This window comes from Prionailurus viverrinus, chromosome A1, assembly GCF_022837055.1.
Source record: "Prionailurus viverrinus isolate Anna chromosome A1, UM_Priviv_1.0, whole genome shotgun sequence".
NCBI lineage: Eukaryota > Metazoa > Chordata > Mammalia > Carnivora > Felidae > Prionailurus > Prionailurus viverrinus.
The window spans coordinates 107548124-107567616 of record NC_062561.1 but is presented as its reverse complement, the minus strand read 5'-3'; the positions used below and the strand labels follow the sequence as shown (position 1 = coordinate 107567616).

General features: G+C 37.7%; 1 protein-coding gene across 1 annotated transcript in view; it reads right to left on the bottom strand.

Moving 5' to 3' along the window:
• Positions 1-5301: 5301 nt before the first annotated feature.
• The window catches only part of ADAMTS19 (ADAM metallopeptidase with thrombospondin type 1 motif 19), a 245646-nt gene continuing 231454 nt past the window's right edge, over positions 5302-19493 (bottom strand). Inside the window, exons 22-23 of the mRNA XM_047868192.1 lie at positions 9803-9980; positions 5302-5453 (exon numbers count right to left, since the gene is read on the bottom strand). Coding sequence (XP_047724148.1) covers positions 5302-5453; positions 9803-9980 — 330 coding nt within the window. The remainder of the gene's footprint in view (positions 5454-9802; positions 9981-19493) is intronic.

Sequence of the window (19493 nt, the reverse complement as noted above, 5' to 3'; positions counted from 1 at the left end):
GGTTCATTGTTATTTTGAGTGGCTAAGAACATAGATTTTTATTTCAGTTGTCTCTGATACAAACTGAAAAAAAAAAGGAAAGGAAAGAAAGTTAAAGTCACACAGCCATCTTTAGTTAAAAGACAAACTACATTTCCCAGAATCTCTTTATTTGTGTGGTTCTGGGTTAGAACTAGCCAAAAGAGGAACTTCAGTGAGATATGGACAGGAAAGTGGAAACAGCACCCATTAATCTGAAAGGGTTTTTGCAAACAGGTGCTTGGCGGGTTCCAAGCCGTTGCTCTCTTGAGCTCCACGTCCATTTCTTCTCTCCAAATGTTAGTCCTGTTGACCAACAGCAAACTCAGATCTACTGCCAGGTGTTTGTGTACCTACAAAGGAGGTAGCTTCACAGAGGTGACAGCATCCCAAAGACCTCTTAACAAATTACCCCGCCCTAGTCATACTTACCTGGCAGCTCAGACTAGTTGGTGACCCCTCTGATTCTTCAACTCTTCTTCACTTCGCCAGGGCTTCTGCAGTTATGTGAGTTCAAATCTGGTGAATGATAAACCTAGGTTTTAAATTCACAGTTCAAGGTCTAAGTTGGGAACCAGAAAGCTTCCATGACTATCTTCAAATAAAACCTTTTTACCTGTACTGCTGATGCTCCACCGTCGAAACTCATATTCAGAGTCAAGTCCTAGAAGATCCAAGGGGACCACCCTGGGGTATAACATGTGAGGTTTTACACGTGCCAAAGGAATTGCAAGATTTCACTAATTCATGCTAACTGAAACCCAAGGTAGATGTATAGGGACAATTCTTAATGGCTTTATATTAGGGCAGAAGGAATATAATGTTTTATTAGCCTACATGTTTTTGATATGAGTTCACTAAGTGGAGATTCTGGATTCAAAGTGTTATTTCATGTGATTGGGAGTAACTCCAACAAAGGGCCTGAAAATTGGACCCACTGGTGGTCCACAATGAATAAAATTGAGATGCCAAAACTTCCTTGTTATAATGTAGTAGTATACAGGAAAGTATACAGACATGTAGCGAGATGGTTTTAATATGATAGATACTCACCTACCTGCTGAATTCATCCCCTGAAAGGCTCCAGAGGGCATTCCCTTGACCAAGGCTTTGAACTCCCTTCACATCAGTGAAGGCTGTACTGGAATCCTTAAAGAACTTGGTAAAGCCTATTTTCTGAAGCCCTTAAATAACATTGGGAAGTGCTGCCACAGAACTGGACCTCTTAAATTTAATGATGATACAATTCCATAAGGGCAGGAACCAAAGGGCTGCATTTCACTGTCAGAAACCAGATGGGAATGGTTACGATGAAGGGTAGCAGAATCAAAGGGGTAAAGGGAATGGTTTGACCAGCAAAGATCTTGGCTAATTGATCATGGAGTCCCTAGGACTGAAATAGATGGGTATTCTACTAAAGTCTTATTTGATTTGTGTGAGCATTAAATCTCTAGACTTTGTGGGAAGAGGTCTGATTTGGATAACCACATCAGGAAATTGCACTCCCCTGATCAATTTCCATATAAGAATCGGTTCATTGAGAATGCCTTGAGTGAAGAGGAGACTGGATCATTTTAAAAAGGGAAGGATCCTGCTATACTGTCCAATATTATACTGTAAATTACCTTCAGGTTTTCTCTGATGGGCACAATGTACTGGAGAAGGGAAATTATCAGACTTTTTGATAATTATTGTCAATTGATACTATTCCTGGTGACCCTAAGTTCCTATTATAGCCCCACAGAGCAAGAGCTTATGGAAATCAGATAATTTAATCAAGTTCTGGCTTAAGTCTCTCTCATAAAAATCCCAAAGCCTCTACAACCACACCACAGTTATTTTCCTAATTCTGGGAAGCATATTTAGAAAAGAAATACTCAGAAACTGGCAGAAGCCCTGCTTACCTTGTTGGTTCCATGATATGTTGAATGAGGGTTTTTATGATAATAATGGCAATGGGAGCCCCTAGAATTGCCTCTACATACCAAAATTGGAAATAAAACCAATATTGCATTCTTGGAGGGATTTCACCATTACTTCTATCATTAAGGATTTGAAGGATGCAAAAATGGTAAGCCCCTGGCCCCCAATACTGGTGCCAGAATTGAATAATAAGAAAAAAAAGACACTGTATCATTTTGTTACGCCATGTACTTGAGGGTGATGGCGAATATGGTAATACCAGAGATTTATACGAGCACGAGTCCACTGCTATGTTTGATTTGCCATACTATGAGTTCTCTGTACAAAAACAATATTGTATGGAATGCCACAATAGTGAATGAAACATTTGGTAGGTTCATAGAAGAAATTTTGGCAGAAACTTTGGAGGCTGGGAAGGGCAAATGCACATTTAGGGCAAGTAGCTCTTTCTGTGAGAACAAGTTGCTGCCTGTGTTGTGACACAAGTGGATGTAAGCATACTGCACTCAAGGTGGTGGGCAGGTCTTCCCAAAGAATTCTACCATCATGGGAAAAAATATCTTCTCTGCTATTGGTAGGTTGAGCTCTCTGCAGTGACTGGCCTTGGTGAGTGGATGTTCATGTTGCTGAACCCAAGCACAATCTCCATTTCTGCCACCAATGTCTCTTGTTCCTGAGCCTATTGGCAATGAAAAGGGTGGCTGAGGAAAGACACTGGCCAACATACACAGACCTTGTCATCTCATCCACTTGATGACTGAGACCTCTCTGGTGAGGGTGCTCTTTGGTGAGGGGTCAAATAGAATATATGGATAGAAGTTCTTCAGGAAGGTCTGCCCATATACCTTTTCCTTAGAACTCCCTCGTCACCAGTTTCAAAATCACACTCCTTCCAATCCTTGCCAATCCAGCCAAACCATCTTGATTGCAGGATTACATTAGATCGCTTCTATCACAAAACAAGGAGTAATTTGTTCTCATAGAAATAGACACTTACCCTGAACATGGACTTGCCTTCTCAGGCTGCCAAGTTTTTGCCACAATACCACCCATTCATTTACCAAATGCCTCATTCTCTGCTATGGTATTCCATACAATATTTGTTTCTGTTCAGGGAACCTGTGTTACAACAAATAAAATGTGGCACAGGCCTCATGCTCATGCAAATCTCTGGTATTACCATCACCCTGAAACAGATGGCCTGATAGAATGATGCAGTCTCTGTCTCTCTCTCAGTATTCAGTTCTAGCACCAACTGGGTCAAAACATTCTGAAGGTCTTCTAAGATACTGCATATGTTCTGATTCATCATTTTAATTTTTTAAAAATGCTTATTTATTTTTGAGGTGGAGAGAGACAGAGTGCAAGTGGGGGAGGGGCAGCGAGGGAGGGAGACACAGAACCTGAAGCAGGCTCCAGGCTTTGAGCTGTCAGTACAGACCTGACGTGGGGCTTGAACCCATGAACCGTGAGATCATGACCTGAGCTGAAGTCGGATGCTTAACCAACTAATTGAGTCACCCAGGTGCCCCACAGGGTGCTATTTCTACTTAGATTCACAGACTTAAGAATCAAGGGATGAGATTGAGAAAGTCTCATCTTAAAATGTAATTTTTTACCTCTCTGATGCCCGTACTCTCATGACTTAAGATGTGTGGATATTAGTTAATTTTATATCTCAGCAATTAAAGGAAATAATATACATAAGTAAGGGGACATCTAGAATCAAAATGCCCTCCATATTAAAATGAAGGTAAAAAATCACTGATGAGGATGTGTCATGAACCATGCAGATGGTGAGGTTTTACTCTACTTCCAATCTGTTGTATCAGCCTGCCCACTTTGAGGGCAGAACACAGAAGACAAAGAGAAGATTCTTTGTCTCTGGGTTGGAGACAAAGGACTTTGTTACTCACAGCAATAGCAGTAGCACAGAGTCAGCATTTTCTTGTGCCAGTTTCCTGAGCCCCAATTCCCCCAGGGTGACACAAAGACAGCAGGGTGATATCTGCACATGGTGACTTGTATCACAGGAGAGGGACCCCCGTTTTAGGGCTGGAAACCTTTATAAGGAGAGGTAGGCACGTCTGCCCTTTGCTCCATCATCTTTATCCAAGGCTATGCAACTGTCTTCCACGACCGTACAAACATCCCTTACCAGATACTCCCAAACAAAAGCAGACAGTGCCAAGATATGTAGAGACGTGAGAGACCTGTGAAGAAGTGCCTCCCAACAGGAAGCTTCACATATTTTATTGAAAAAAAAATCTAAGAAATCATGTGAATCATGTACAACATTTTTTCACAAGAAAACATTTAAGCTGTTTTTTTTAACGTTTCACAGAATTGTAAAACTTTTAGTTTTCGAAAGGAAAAAACACAATGAAACTACCACAGTATCATAAGCATTTTGTTTCTTCTTGTTTCTAGGGAAAAGGCTGGAAAATAATTGGTAAGTTTTCTCATGATGATTCGTGAGGCTAAGTACTATGCTCTTTTATAAATCTACTAAAAAGATACAAGGAAACCGGTGGATCGCTGCTTTCTTTGTTCAAAATATTTTAAAAAGCTAAAATCTAATGACAACATGTTAAAATAATACATATTTTTGTAGGATGTTACCATTTCTATAATGGTTTCTCTACACTATATCAACAGTGCAATGGTGATTCAGTGTAAATCATTACAGTGTTTCATTGTTACACTACTTGTGTTCAAGTACATGTTCATGAACATGATCAAAGTCTCTATTTTGACTTTTCCTTTCCATTATTAAAATAAGGTTATAATTACAGTAGAATTTTTCCTATGGATATCTCTAAATCCGAACCAAATTCATAATACATTCTCTAAAAACCTGTTCAACACTCTGAGGTTTGTTATGTTTCCACATCTCCTGTAGGTGACAGAAAATGGGCTAATTCTGCATCAGGAAACCAAGAAAACAAAAATGACTTCTCTCCTTATATAACTAAACTATTACACTAAGTTAGTATACATTCTGGATAACTCAATGGTATCGGCAGGGAGAGAATAGCACCTTAGAGACAGCCCTAACTTAAAAAAAAATTTTTTTTTAGAGCCTAATGATCTTGTTTTTTTTTTTTCCCTTTTTATTTTTATTCTGGAAACTGGATCCAACTTATTCATATAAAATTATTTATGAAGCCATATAGTATAAATCAAAATGTTTGTATGACCAAAACAAACACCATATTGGATGTTTGGCGGGCACCAAAATAAATTAATCTGATTAAATTATACGTAATCTGATAATATTTGGTCTGAGAAACATGCTAGTGTGTGTGTTTATAAATAATGTAATTGCAAAGAGCTGTGAGCCAGCCAGCCTGCTAGAGGTCAACTCTTCTGCTGCAGCTTTTGGGCATAGAAGTCCCTGCACGTCTCACAGCAGCGCTGATACCAGCGCATGTCCTGACATAGGTTCTTCTCACGTATCACTCGGCAGTACACAGGCCACTGGTCTCCCAGGCACTTGAAAGTCAGCGCAGCTGTGAAGAAGAAAACAGGGAACTCAATACACGTCGATATCCTCAGTGCCAGGGGCAAAACAAGTAGCAATCACTTAAGGGGAAGGATTTTGCACACGCACTTTGACTCGTTCATATTGCCTTCTAGAACTTAACAGTAAGATTAGGAAACACACACACACACACACACACCCTATAATAAAGGAGTAAAGTGGATGAATAACGGTCTTACTTATGAGCCCTTTCAGACTCATTCAAGCTAGATTTCTCAAATTCAGTGAGTTGTGATACAAATGGCGTTTAAGGTTCAATTTTATGACTTTCATTTAAGCTTCTTTTTGGATTTTCAGTTGAGAAGATTAAAAAGAAAAACGAAAAGGCTCACTATATCCACCTTTATGGGAATATAAATTAACAAGTATTGTTATGGATGAAATACCAAAACAAATGCGCTCACTTATTTCACATTCCTCCTTTCTTAGATGTCAGGCATATCTAGGTGGTGCAGTCGGTTAAGCGGCCGACTTCAGCCAGGTCACAATCTCACGGTCTGTGAGTTCGAGCCCCGCGTCGGGCTCTGGGCTGATGGCTCAGAGCCTGGAGCCTGTTTCCGATTCTGTGTCTCCCTCTCTCTCTGCCCCTCCCCCGTTCATGCTCTGTCTCTCTCTGTCTCAAAAATAAATAAAACGTTAAAAATTTTTTAATAAAAAATAAAATCAAAGCTGATTATCAAAAGTGACTGAAATTTACAGTGATAAGGTATGTGAAATCTCTTTTGCCACTATTCTAATAAGATTCATTATTTTCCTTTTTAAAACCTTAGGTTTTCCACTGTGCTTGTGTGTTCAGGGATATACCTTCAAGAAATAATAAATGGAGAAAATGCAATTTTAATTAAACTTTTCTTTTAATCCATTATTTTCTGCCCCGTGATACTTCAAGAAGGACTCCAACTAATTGCTAGAGAAAGGGATTATGTTGTTTTTGAATACATGGATTTAGGGCATCTGCTCTAGGATTGCTTAACTTTTTGTCTTAACTACTCTTAATTCTCTTTGAACTGACTATTTCCTAGAAATGTTAATTATTTGGCTAGAAAATGGGAATATTTTTTATTTCCACGAAGAACCAAACTTTTCCATTGGGTTGAATCTTACTGCTTAAAAAATATCTATGACAATTTAGCTCCTTTGATTTCGGCAACATCGTTCTGTTTGATTAAATTGTCACCCTGTAGATTGTACACGCAGATTAAAAGTAAAGGTGGTAAGCATAAATTACCCCAATGACAGACAGGTAGTACTGTTGTTAAAAGCCACTAGTTGCTACAGACATAAAGGCTAATTCATTTATGAATTTTTTTTAGGCAAGCATAGGCTATATTTACTGAAAATACATAATCTGTTTCTTGATGATAGATTAGATTGAATAACGGGAACTGAGAATATATATGAAAACATTTTATAACATAAAAATATGCAAATCAACATTTTTTTCATTTTTCTCATTTATTTAGTATTTTTATATATAAACATGTATATACATCATTTTTCCTGTGGCTCATTCATTTTTTTAAATATAATTTATTGTCAAGTTGGCTAACATACAGTGTATACAGTGTGCTCTTGGATTGGAGGTAGATTCCGTGATTCATCACTTACATACAATGCCCAGGGCTCATCCCATCAAGTGCTCTCCTGAGTGCTCATCACCCATTTTCCTCTTTCCCCAGACCCCCCGGCCCCCAATCAACCCTCAGTTTGTTCCCTGTATTTAAGAGTCTCTTATGGTTTGCCTCCCTCCCTCTCTGTTTGTAACTATTTTTAGCCCTTCCCTCCCCACATGGTCTTCTGTTAAGTTTCTCAAGTTTCACATATGAGTGAAAACATATGATATCTGTCTTTCTCTGACTGACTTATTTCACTTAACATAATACCCTCCAGTTCCATCCACATTGCTGCAAATGGCAGGATTTCATTCTTCCTCATTGCCAAGTACTATTCCATTGTATATATAAAGCACATCTTCTTTATCCATTCATCAGTTGATAGACATTTAGGCTCTTTCCATAATTTGGCTATTGTTGAAAGCACTGCTATAAACAGTGGGGTACATGTGCCCCTATGCATCAGCACTCCTGTATCCTTTGGATAAATTCCTAGTAGTACTATTGCCAGGTGATAGGGGAGTTCTATTTTTAATTTTTTGAGAAACCTCCACGCTGTTTGCCAGAGCAACTGTACCAGTTTGCATTCCTATCAACAGTGCAAGAGGGTTCCCATTTCTCCACATCCTCGCCAGCATCTGTTGTTTCCTGAGCTGTTAATTTTAGCCACTCTGTCTGGTGTAAGGTGGTATCTCATTATGGTTTTGATTTGTATTTCCCTGATGAGGAATGACGTTGGGCATCGTTTCGTGTGTCTGTTGGCCATCTGGGTGTCTTCTTTGGAAAAGTGTCTATTCATGTCTTCTGCCCATTTTTTTAGTGGATTATTTGTTTTTCAGGTGTAGAGTTTGGTAAGATCTTTATAGATTTTGGATACTAACCCTTTATTTGACATGTCATTTGCAAATATCTTTTCCCATTCTGTCAATTGCCTTTTAGTTTTTTTTTTTTTTATAAATTTTTTTTTTCAACGTTTTTATTTATTTTTGGGACAGAGAGAGACAGAGCATGAACGGGGGAAGGGCAGAGAGAGAGGGAGACACAGAATCGGAAACAGGCTCCAGGCTCTGAGCCATCAGTCCAGAGCCCGACGCGGGGCTCGAACTCACAGACCGTGAGATTGTGACCTGGCTGAAGTCGGCCGCTTAACCGACTGCACCACCCAGGCGCCCCTGCCTTTTAGTTTTTTTGATTGCTTCCTTTGCAGTGCATAAGTTTTTTTTTTTTTATCTTGATGAGGTTCCAATAGTTCATTTTTGCTTTTAATTCCCTTGCCTTTGCAGACATGTCAAGTAAGAAATCGCTGCAGCTGAGGTCAAAGAGGTTGTTGCCTGTTTTCTCATGTAGGGTCTTGATGGTTTCCTGTCTCACATTTAGTTAGGTCTTTCATCTATTTTGAGTTTATTTTTGTGTATGGTGCAAGAAAGTGGTCTAGTTTCATTCTCCTGCAGGTTGCTGTTATGTTCTCCCAGCACCATTGCTAAAGAGACTGTCCTTTTCCACTGGGTACCCTTTCCTGCTTTGTCAAGGATTAGTTGGCCATACATTTGTGGATCCAATTCTGGGTTCTCTATTCTGTTCCACTGGTCTATGTTTATGCCAATACCATGCTGTCTTGATGATTACAGCTTTGTAGTAGAGGCTAAAGTCTGGGATTGTGATGCCTCCCGCTTTGGTCTTCTTCTTCAAAATTACTTTGGCTATTCGGGGCCTTTTGTGGTTCCATAGAAATTTTAGGATTGTTTGTTCCAGCTTTGAGAAGAATGCTGGTGCAATTTTGATTGGGATTGTATTGAATGGGTAGATTGCTTTGGGCAGTATTGACATTTTAACAATATTTGTTCTTGCAATCCATGAGCATGGAATGTTTTTCCATTTCTTTGTGGCTTCTTCAATTTCCTTCATAAGTCTTCTATAGTTTTCAGCATACAGATCTTTTACATCTTTGGTTAGGTTTATTCCTAGGTATTTTACGGTTCTTGGTGCAATTGTAAATGGGATCAATTTCTTGATTTCTCTTTCTGTTGCTTCATTATTGGTATATAGAAATGCAACCGATTTCTGTACATTGATTTTGTATCCTATGACTTTGCTGAATTCATGTATCTGTTCTAGCAGCTTTTTGGTGGAGTCTTTTGGGTTTTCCATAAATCCATGTTAATAGCATTTATTTGTATCTAATATTATGTCCTTAAGGATTCAAAAGCTATTCCCTTTTGTTTGGTGGATTAGATCCAGGTATCCATTCCTATTGAAAGCCATTTTTTACTCTGTCTCTCTTGAAAGGATAATTTGCACGCAGGATCAAAAGGAAGGCTATTGACAGCAGAGACACCTAAGGTATATACCACAATCTCACCTTTCCAGAGCCATTACCTTAGTCGATAGTTCTACCACAAAACTGGTCAGAACCAAAATGTGATTACATCCTCCAACCCTTTCTATGATGACCTTTAGAGGTGTGGCATTTGTATTTCCAGGGCCTGGCTGTGAGTAGACAGTTTCAGGAGTCTTGTTTAGTCTTTAGGAATTTTTTTTATCCTCCTGACCATTGGGACTAAACTATAGTCAAGCATAGTTTTAGTTTAGTTAGAACCAAACTAATTCATATAGATTTGTTTATGACAAAGTTTTACGATAATAAACAAAACAGCCATAAGCATTTCCATGCTTCTCAAAACCATCACCTTTTTGGTCTGCTTACCCAGCCGGGGTGATGTTATGGTATTTACATTAATCTTCTCATTGCAAGGCTGAAGGTGGCATGGCCTGTATGCTGCAGGTTTTTCTGAAGAAAAACATTCATTTCCATGTCTTCCTGTGATCTTATGCATGCACTGAATAACACGGGACTGCATTCCTTTGCCACAGGTAATTGAGCACTAGGAGAGATAGAATATTGTACAAATAAAAATATGATAATCTGCATTAAAAAAATTAAAAAATAAGGGGGGGCGCCTGGGTGGCTCAGGCAGTTGAGCGTCCGACTTTGGCTCAGGTCGTGATTTCATGGTCTGTGAGCTCGAGCCCCGCGTTGGGCTCTGTGCTGACAGCTCAGAGTCTGGAGCCTGTTTCGGATTCTGTGTGTCTCTCTCTCTGACCCTCCCCCGTTCATGCTCTGTCTCTCTCTCTCTGTCAAAAATAAATAAACATTAAAAAAATTTTAAAACAAATATGATAATCTGGATTTTCTAATAAAATACCCTTTTCATGGATTCCTTATATTTCAGCTGAATGGAGTCTGTCTTCATTTGTAGGATATTTTTCAAAGAAGAACATATTTGATATACAATGGTCTTTGATGAGAGAAGTCTTTCAGGTCCAAATATATCACTAGATTTAATTTGTAACACAAATAAGCTGATGCTTATTTGACTGTGAAAATACAATTGTTTTATGGTATCAGAGTTACATGTGAAAGAGCAAACATGACTTTGTTTCTGAAAACAATGGTTTATTAACTAAGCATGCTATTTTCTACAGAGTAAAGATTTAACCATAGTTAGCAAAATATGTAAAGAATTCTATCAACTCCAAAGGACATCAACACACCAAAGTCATACATCAGTTTTCAGGATTATAAAAAAAATGCAATGAAGTAACTACAGACACATGATAACTCAAAATACATAATTTTAGCGGATAATGGCTGAATAGTGCCTCTCATAAAATTTTGAAAACGAGAGAAAAACATGTTAGTTGCATTCCTTATGCAAGTTAAGTTTTGTAACTGTCTGGGAATAACCTGAAAATGAAAATTGTATTCAGGAATAATGGAAGTTCTATAATTCGTTTAACTAAAACACCATCATTTCTGCCTTTGAAACTAACAGAATAAGCTTTCTCACGAAATTAAATAGTCTGATAGCCTCAGGATCTAATTTTAATTAGCACACTCAGGCAATGAAAAATATCAGACTATTACTATTAATTATTTTCTTTATAAAATACATTTGGGTAAAAATTTCATTGCATATATGTGAAATATGAACAGACACTTGAAACAAGTGAAATCCCAAGGTCTTCTAAATTAGTTCTTACTTTATTATAGAAGATACTACTAAACAACTGGATATTTCCCCAAATCATGTCACTGCGGTTAAAGACAGACAGACATTAAAAGACAAAGCCAAATATTCTGGCCTTGACATGAGGAAAATGGGCTCCAATACTGTCTCTTACAACTAATTTACCTGGAACTTATTTTTCCTTTTTGTTAAGCAAGGCATTGCAGTAGATCATAACTACACTTTTGGGTCTAAATTACTATGAAAGCAAAAATTCCAAATAACATTGTTACTGTTTACTTATTTGTTTTGAGAGACAGAGACAGAAAGTGCATGCGTGCAAGCAGGGGAGGGGCAGAGAGAGAGGAAGAGAGGAGAGAGAGAATCCTAAGCAGGCTCTGCTCTGTCAGCGTAGAGCCCAATGCAGGGCTCAAACCCAGGAACCTGGAGATGATGACCTGAGCAGAAATCAAGAGTTGGATGCTCAGGGATACCTGGGTAGCTCAGTCAGTTGAGTCTGCTTTCAGTTCAGATCATGATCTCACAGTTCCTGGGTTCGAGTCCCCACATTGGTCTCTCTGCTCTGTGCGCAGAGCCTGCTTCAGATCCTCTGCCCCCCACTCCCTGCCCCTTCCTCATGCACGTGTGTGCGCATGCTCTCTCTCACTCTCATAAATAAATAACTAAATAAGTAAATAAATAAGTATTAAAAAAAAGGAGTTGGATGGTTAAGCACCGGAGCCACTCAGGCACCCCAAATGACTTATTATTAAGTTACTATAGTCTGGCAATTTTTTTACACTTTATTTACTTTGAGAGAGAGAGAGAGAGAGACAGGACACAAGTGGGGTAGGGGGATAGAGAGAGAGAGAGAAAGAGAGAGAGAGTCCAAAGCAGGCTCCAGGCTCTGAGCTGTCAGCACAGAGCCTGACACGAGGCTCAGACTCACAAACCACGAGATCATGACCTGAGCCAAGTCGGACACTTAACCGACTGAGACACCCAGGCGCCCCTGTAGTCTGGTAATTTTTAAGTGGTGAAGCTTCATCACAGCACAGGGTCTATAATTTCATCATCTAATTAATTATTCAGTGTGCCAGCCAACAATGGTATGACAGAAGTTCTGCCAAGATTAGAGTTTGCTTAAATGTTTCAGAATAGTCAAGCATTTATTGATTTTTCAAATATTTGTTGACCACCCATTTTGTTCACGATCTCCTGCAGAAAATAATAACAGCAAAAATTGTTAATATGATGAGCTGATACTTTTATCAACAAACCTTATTAACAAAACACTAAAACATATCAAATAAATGGAGTTAGAAACAGATTACAAAACTGTGGAAATTAGGCAATTTCATCCACTTTTAGCCAATTGTTTAATATTTTATTTATTTATGTAATTATTTATTTCATTTTTTTTTCAATTGCTTAGTATTTTAAACAATCAGCCACCCTACAGAACCAAAGTTTGCTGCTTTAGGATCAAAGGAAACTGATACTACTAATTCCAGAAGCTTTTACTTCATACAACACTAATGATAGTTAGCACTTACTGTTTCTTATATGTCAGGTATTGTGTTAGGTCATGATTATTCAGTATTTCACATGAAGTCCTATATTTGTCCCTGTTACTCTGATGAGAAAATAGAGGCTCAAATAAGTGAAACTAATTGCTCAAGTCTTTACAGTTCAGAAATGGAGTGGAAATGGAGTCTGAACTCACATATGCTAAATTCAGAGACTAGATGCTTAACCAATTACTGGATCCTGGAACATTGCTAGCGCTTCTCTTTCTATGAATAGTCAGAAATCTTTCCTTTTCCTCTATCCTGCCAAATGAACCTCTCATCCTCGTATCTTACTATGAACTTAATTAAACATTAATGAATAAGAAGGGCTTTTTGGTTTGTTTTGCTATAACGCAGATTATAAGATAGAAGATAAACTTGTTTTTCAAGAACAATTCACAAGCATGATTTGTCTTGAGATACGGTGACCATATAACTTATCACCCAAATCAGGGCACTTGTGAAAGAAGTTGCTGATGATAATTATTCCTACAGTACAGGCATACCCTGGGACAGCCCCGCGTAATCTGGGACATACAGTCACCCTATGTACAGACATCTTACTGATCTGTGTGTTAGATGGTAAACACAAATGAATGGACACATGAAGCAGCTATTATATTTCATGCATTATCTAATATGCTTTTACACAGCATATTAAACTTTGGTTACATTCTGTCATAACCCCCATAACTTCACAAATGAAAAGAGTGAGGCTCATTGAGATTATTTCATTCATTCATTCAGTTAATATTTATGGGAAGTCCACAATGTGTCAAACACTGTTTTGGATACTGGGATGTGGTAGTACACAAAAGAGACAAAAACACATGCCCTCAGGGAGTTTACATTTTAATAGGAGGGAGCAAGAAAATAAAGATTTAAATTACAATGCATATTAGATAGTGACAGGTGCTATGGAAAAAACTAAAGCTGGGAAGGAAGGATGGGAAAGTTTGGGGTGGGGGGCTTTGTAATTCAAATAGGAGGATCAGATAAGGACTCACGGAGAGGGTGCCAAGAACAGCAAATGCAAGTCTCTTGATTCCAAATATGATGTTCTTTCCACTGTGTTTCTACAGATCTTGAATTAATTACTTTCAATGGCTTTCTTCTTTCTCTCCTTCCTCCCTTTTTCCTTTCTTTCCCTCCTTCCTACTTTCCCTCCTTCTGTCTTTTTAGCTACTACATTTTGAGTCTTGCTCTTCATACAAACACCAAGTAAATTTAAAATGTACTTGAAACAAGGCAGCACTATAGACTTCCCCCTACAGGCCAAAATGCTAAACGGTCAACATTAAGCTGCCAGCAACTGGTAAAGAAACGCAAGGTGTACCTGATAACTTGCCATTGATATTTCTTTTACAGGGAAAATTCCCTGGAGTATTTTAAATACAAAGACTTGTATTGTCTGACAAGAATTCAAACAGTCAGTCTTGCCCTGATGGACCTTTGGAACAAAGCACCTCGTGAATCAATTCCATGAACTAGAAGCTTTTAATTCTGAGCCCCAAAGTCTCTGGAAGTGAAATTTGTTTAACTGACTTCCTGATAGTCATCATTTCAATCTACCTGAGAAAATAATGACCTTCCCTGCACTTGGGAACACACGAGTCATATCTTTAGATATGATTTAGATAATATCACCATAGATTTCTCTTATAATCGAATAAATCCTTTCTGGCCCTGGAACATTAGTGACAACTTTTAAGACTATTAAATTATGTCTACACTGTATGTCAAACACTAAGCTTGATTAGGGAAACTTTCTCGATAATTCACAGTTTGGGTTATTAAAATATGTACAGAAATCATTTAGTAAATGAGAACCATAGACACAAATGTTGGCAAATCATTAAGAAGGCTTTATCCTGTTTTAAAATGAGATCCACGCTGATAGAATCTTATAACCATTTCTATTACCTAATATTTTCTTTCTGCCATTCTTATGCCAGGCAATAAGAGATAAGAGACTTTATTCTACCTAAGAAAATTTCATTTAAACTAACTGAAAGAGAAATATCTGGAGAAGTAAGTGACATCCAAATTGGGGAAAGTGTATAGTAGATGTTTACTTAGTTCATATATTTTTCTGACAATGGCCAAGGATGATCTGATGATAGATACAGATATGTCTTGGAAAGTTGTATCTACTAACTTAGTAAATACAACTAAGTTAGATGATAAGTTAGACGATAGCCCTGTCATGGACAGGATTTGCCAGTACTGGTAAAAGCAGGTTAAGATACCACAATGATTTTGCCAAGTTACGGATTGGCCCAAATGTAAACAAACGAAGGGAAATAGAAAAAAATGTAGGAAAAACAAACACACTAAAAAATCCTTAACAAACTCTTAACTATGTGGCATTATCATAGAGAGGGATGAAATGAACTCTGAATGGCTGAGAAATTCATCTCATGGGTAAGCCACAGTGTGGAATCCTTCCTCCCATCACAAAAAGATGGATGAGTGGTGAGGCACTGCCCAAAATGTGAACTGCAGGAAGAAAGTGACCATGGAAATTTCACTCCTGAAATGATATTATTTATGGCATTAATAGACAGTGTTGCTCAGGTCTTCGTTTAATATTTTGAAAAATATGTAAACACCTTAGAGAAGGTGTTCAAGGAAAGGCTGTTTACCTTGAGACATTTTATCAGTGCCTGATGGGATTATTTGTTTTCAAGTCTAATCTGATGGATTGAAGAGAATTAGCTTTTAATGAGCACAATGGTATAAACAAGTTTTTCATGCACCAAATGCTACATAGGAGGTATGAGTGTACTCTGTTCCTAAGTTTTCATTATTTTATATAGAAATATCCTTTCATGGTATATTTGAATATGTTTATCAAGAATCTGCATCTTTTAAAAATCACCGACATGTACTGTTCCCCGGAGTTTCTATGAATACCATTATGCGGAATGACATAAATTTAATAAATAGTAGTGAATGATAGATAGCAAATGTGCTCTGTAATACACTGAGATGAGTAAAACATATTTAATTCAAAGAAAAAGAGCTGCGCAGGCACCAATAAATAGCCATATAAAAATTTATAAAGTGTCAAAATGAGAGAGGAGAATGATTTTAAGAGGTCCTCAAGGTTCATAGGTTCTTGTCCATCATACTACTTGAATCTACTTTTGCAAAGTATAGGATTATCTTTCTGTCAATTGAATATTCATGAATCATGTAAGAATTTCCATCCATAATGTCTCATGGTAAAATCTACCAAGAGTCATGTCTCTGTTAAATTCATCAAAGAACATTGTTTTCTTCCGGTCCAAGAAGTAACCTATGTAGTTCTAGAAAACTTATTTTCACTTAAGAACTCTTTATAAATGGAATGTCCACCAACAGCTCCTAACCACTCTCCTATGTAAAGAGGAGACCCTCATTCTTGGCATTGATCTCTGACTCCATAGTGCTTCTGTGCTCCAGAGGTTCTGAGATCAAGTAGATCTATTCTGCATACACAATTCTAAACATGGAGCTAAAAACGACTTCCACATCTATTCTTGGGTATTGGGATTCTGTAGTAAAGTGCCAAACTTTAAAGTTGTTGGTTAAACGATAGTTTCTTACCTCTCCTTTCAGAACTTCAGAAGAGTCACAAAGGCACTGTTTTTGGTGCTAGTTATTTGTTACCCTGGATATTTCGATAACTTAGCTTTGGCAACAAACGGGGACACTGAGGTATAAATAAATTTGTAGACTTCAGTTAAATAATCAACTAGTTTGCCAGTGAGTTTATAGAACCATTAATCTGTTCATGCTAAACTGTAAAACTCTTCAAGCTGTAAATGCTGTAAAATGTCCTTTTAAACATCACACCAAAGAGGGGAAAACCCAATACTAAAAATACCACTATAAGATATTTATTTGCAGTTTTGTTGGCGAACAAATATAGCTAAACTAATACTGGTTTACTTTGTTAATTCCTTAAAAAAAAAAACAAAAACAAATTGCTGTGTATTCAGGGGTTAAAAATAATAATTCTCACACTTGGCCAGCACAGAGATTACCCGAGATTCCTTCCTTCTGGAGTGTGCCAAAGATATATATTTTGGAGAGAATGTGTATTCTCTAGGCCAACAGCTAAGGAAGGCTCTGTAATGCTTTACTCATTTCCAGCTGGCCTCTGTAAGAAATAGGAATTCCTAAATTAAGAGAAAATTGTCACTGGCAAACAGAGTTCAAAAAAATTTCTGAAACCAATATAATAGACAATCTTACAGAACCTGATACAATCTATCATGACGAGTGCCAATCTATAACAAGGTTAACAGCATTGACTTGGATAATTTGTCTTTGGGAATAAGTGGATTATTCCAGAGTGGTTTAACAAGACTGAAGTAGCATTCACAGTGGAGAGTGGACCTCATAAGGAAAGTAAATGATGACTTCTACTGGAAATTATTAGCGCAGCATTCCTATTCATTTATGTATATGTTTGGCGGTTCCATCTTTCAACTTTTTAATAAAGTGAGTGTGAAACAAGCATACTAAGGAACAAAAGTTTGGTTTGTTTTTTAAGATTTGCTATTTATTTTGGTCAGTGTTTCTGCGTCTTTTTAAAGTAGTTCATCTGCCTTTTTTAACACATGGTTATTTGGAATTGAATCTATTCCTAGAGGTCAGATGTTTGAGGATTTTTTTGCATATGTGTTTAATTAATTCATCATTTGGTTCCACAGTTCAAACTATTCTTTTCTCTTTAATGAAAATGTCTGCATATAGTTATAGCAAATTAAGGAAACGTGTGTGGCAAAATCAAGCAGAATGCTTATGAATGATTAGCAGAGAAGTGAATATGTTTTGAAAGGACTGTCACATTAACCCCCTGAATCTTTTTTTTGTATCAAAGTACACATTGATCACCACAATGATGGAGGGGAAAAAAAAGATGTTTTGCATTAAGAAGCAATTAATAAGCACAGACTCTTGAACACATTTGCAGTTCTGCCAGTGCTCAGCCCATGAATCACAGGGTGTTGGAGAGGTGAAAAAAGACTATCGAGACATTTCTATTTTATCTCTATCATTCCAGGGGAACATCTTCCCACCAGAGAGAACTGTTTGGAATGACAGTGATTGAATTTCCTTTGCAAATACAATACTTTCCAGGTCTAGTCCAACAATTCTGTGTCCAAAATGGATCAGATCCTTCGGGGGCCATGTTGGAGAAGTGTGTGTATTTTGTTTTGTTTGTTTTAATAAAGTCTTGGTTTAAAATAGCACAGAGAGCACTATGTAATTACCTTTAGGTTATTCCAACCCGAAATAAACCAAGTATTTGCCAGGTGACAGAGAAATTTCTTAAGTGTGCTTTGCTTCCATCTCCCGCTTTCCTTCTAGGTTAGATAACAGCCATTAACCTGACAGCAGGTATCTCAGCCAACTGGATTCAAGAGAACGCAAAAGAAGTCTGCCAGCTTCCTTGAAGCTCAATATTAAGCACTTTTTTGGCTTAAAGTACTATGCTATTCAAATAAGGGTGGATTTACTTAAAAAAAGAACACATTTTTAAGTAGTTTGACTTACCACACAGGAAAAGACCAAGGGGATCCTGTATTTACATAAAATTATACTGATTAATTATCCTGGAAAAAAAAATGAGCTAGTTACTAGTTCTTTGGTAGTACAATGTATGTGACACTATAGTTCTTACAGAATTAGAATCAGAAAATTAAATGGATCAGGAGAAATGCAATGTGTAGAAGTATGCTACAGTTTCTGCTTTCTTGATAAAACAGTTCAGCGATCATTCATGCAATAAACATCACTAAATGTAGTGGTGTCTTCTGGTTGCTCAGAGAGATTTATGGGAAGGGTAAAAGGGGTTAAGACATTCTCAACGGAACAGCAACCATATATGGCAACATATAATTAATAGAGAAAAAGTAACAGAGTAAGTGCAAACAAATTCTCTCATTTACTGGGGAAGCCCTTTGAAAATTATAAGGCATTTTCGATGGTCCTTGAGGGACTCAGATAGCTGGAGGAAACACATTGTAGGCAAAGAGGACTGTATCAACAAAGACCCAGAGAATGTACAAGTACAAACCGCTCAGGCCTAAGCTTAGTGGAGATACCCATCATGGGAATAAGGAGGCAATTCTCAATTGGTAGGTTAGCACCAGAATATGGAAAGATTTGAATGCCTGTGTGAGTATCTGCTAATTGAAAGGGTAGCCAAAGGGAATTCTCTGCAAATACTCAGGCTATAGGATTGAGTGGAGAAGTCATCCCTGTGAGTGGATGGATCTGAAATATGGGGGTAAGGAAGTGTATTAGAAATTGTTACTCCAGTTCTGGTAAGAAAAAAAAAAAGGACTGTATTATTATATTTGGAGTAAAAACAACTGAGGCAAAGCCCTACTTGCGTAAAGAAGAAGTGCCAAGGGTAGGTTCTAGCCTGGGTAGCTGGGAAGATGATATTGACATTTTTCAAGAAAAAGGAAATTGGGAGTGGAGTATCATTTGAGGAAATAAATTGAGGAATTTTGTCTTAAACATAAAAAATTTGAGGACCTACTGGAACGCCAATGGCAGGGTCCCAGGGCAACTGAAGTTTGGGTTGAGAATAAAGATTCAGTCCGCCCCTTCCTCCACTCCCTCTAGCTATGCTCCCTCTCCAGGCACACTTAGACTTTAAACATTTTCGCGCCATCTACGGGTTGATAATTCCAAAATTTATATTTCCATCTCATTCCTCTCCTCTGATCTACCTACTGAATGCCAGTACTTAACTCTCTTACAGGCAAATGAAAGATCGCCCAAAATAAAAGTGAAAATCTTTCCCCTCCAA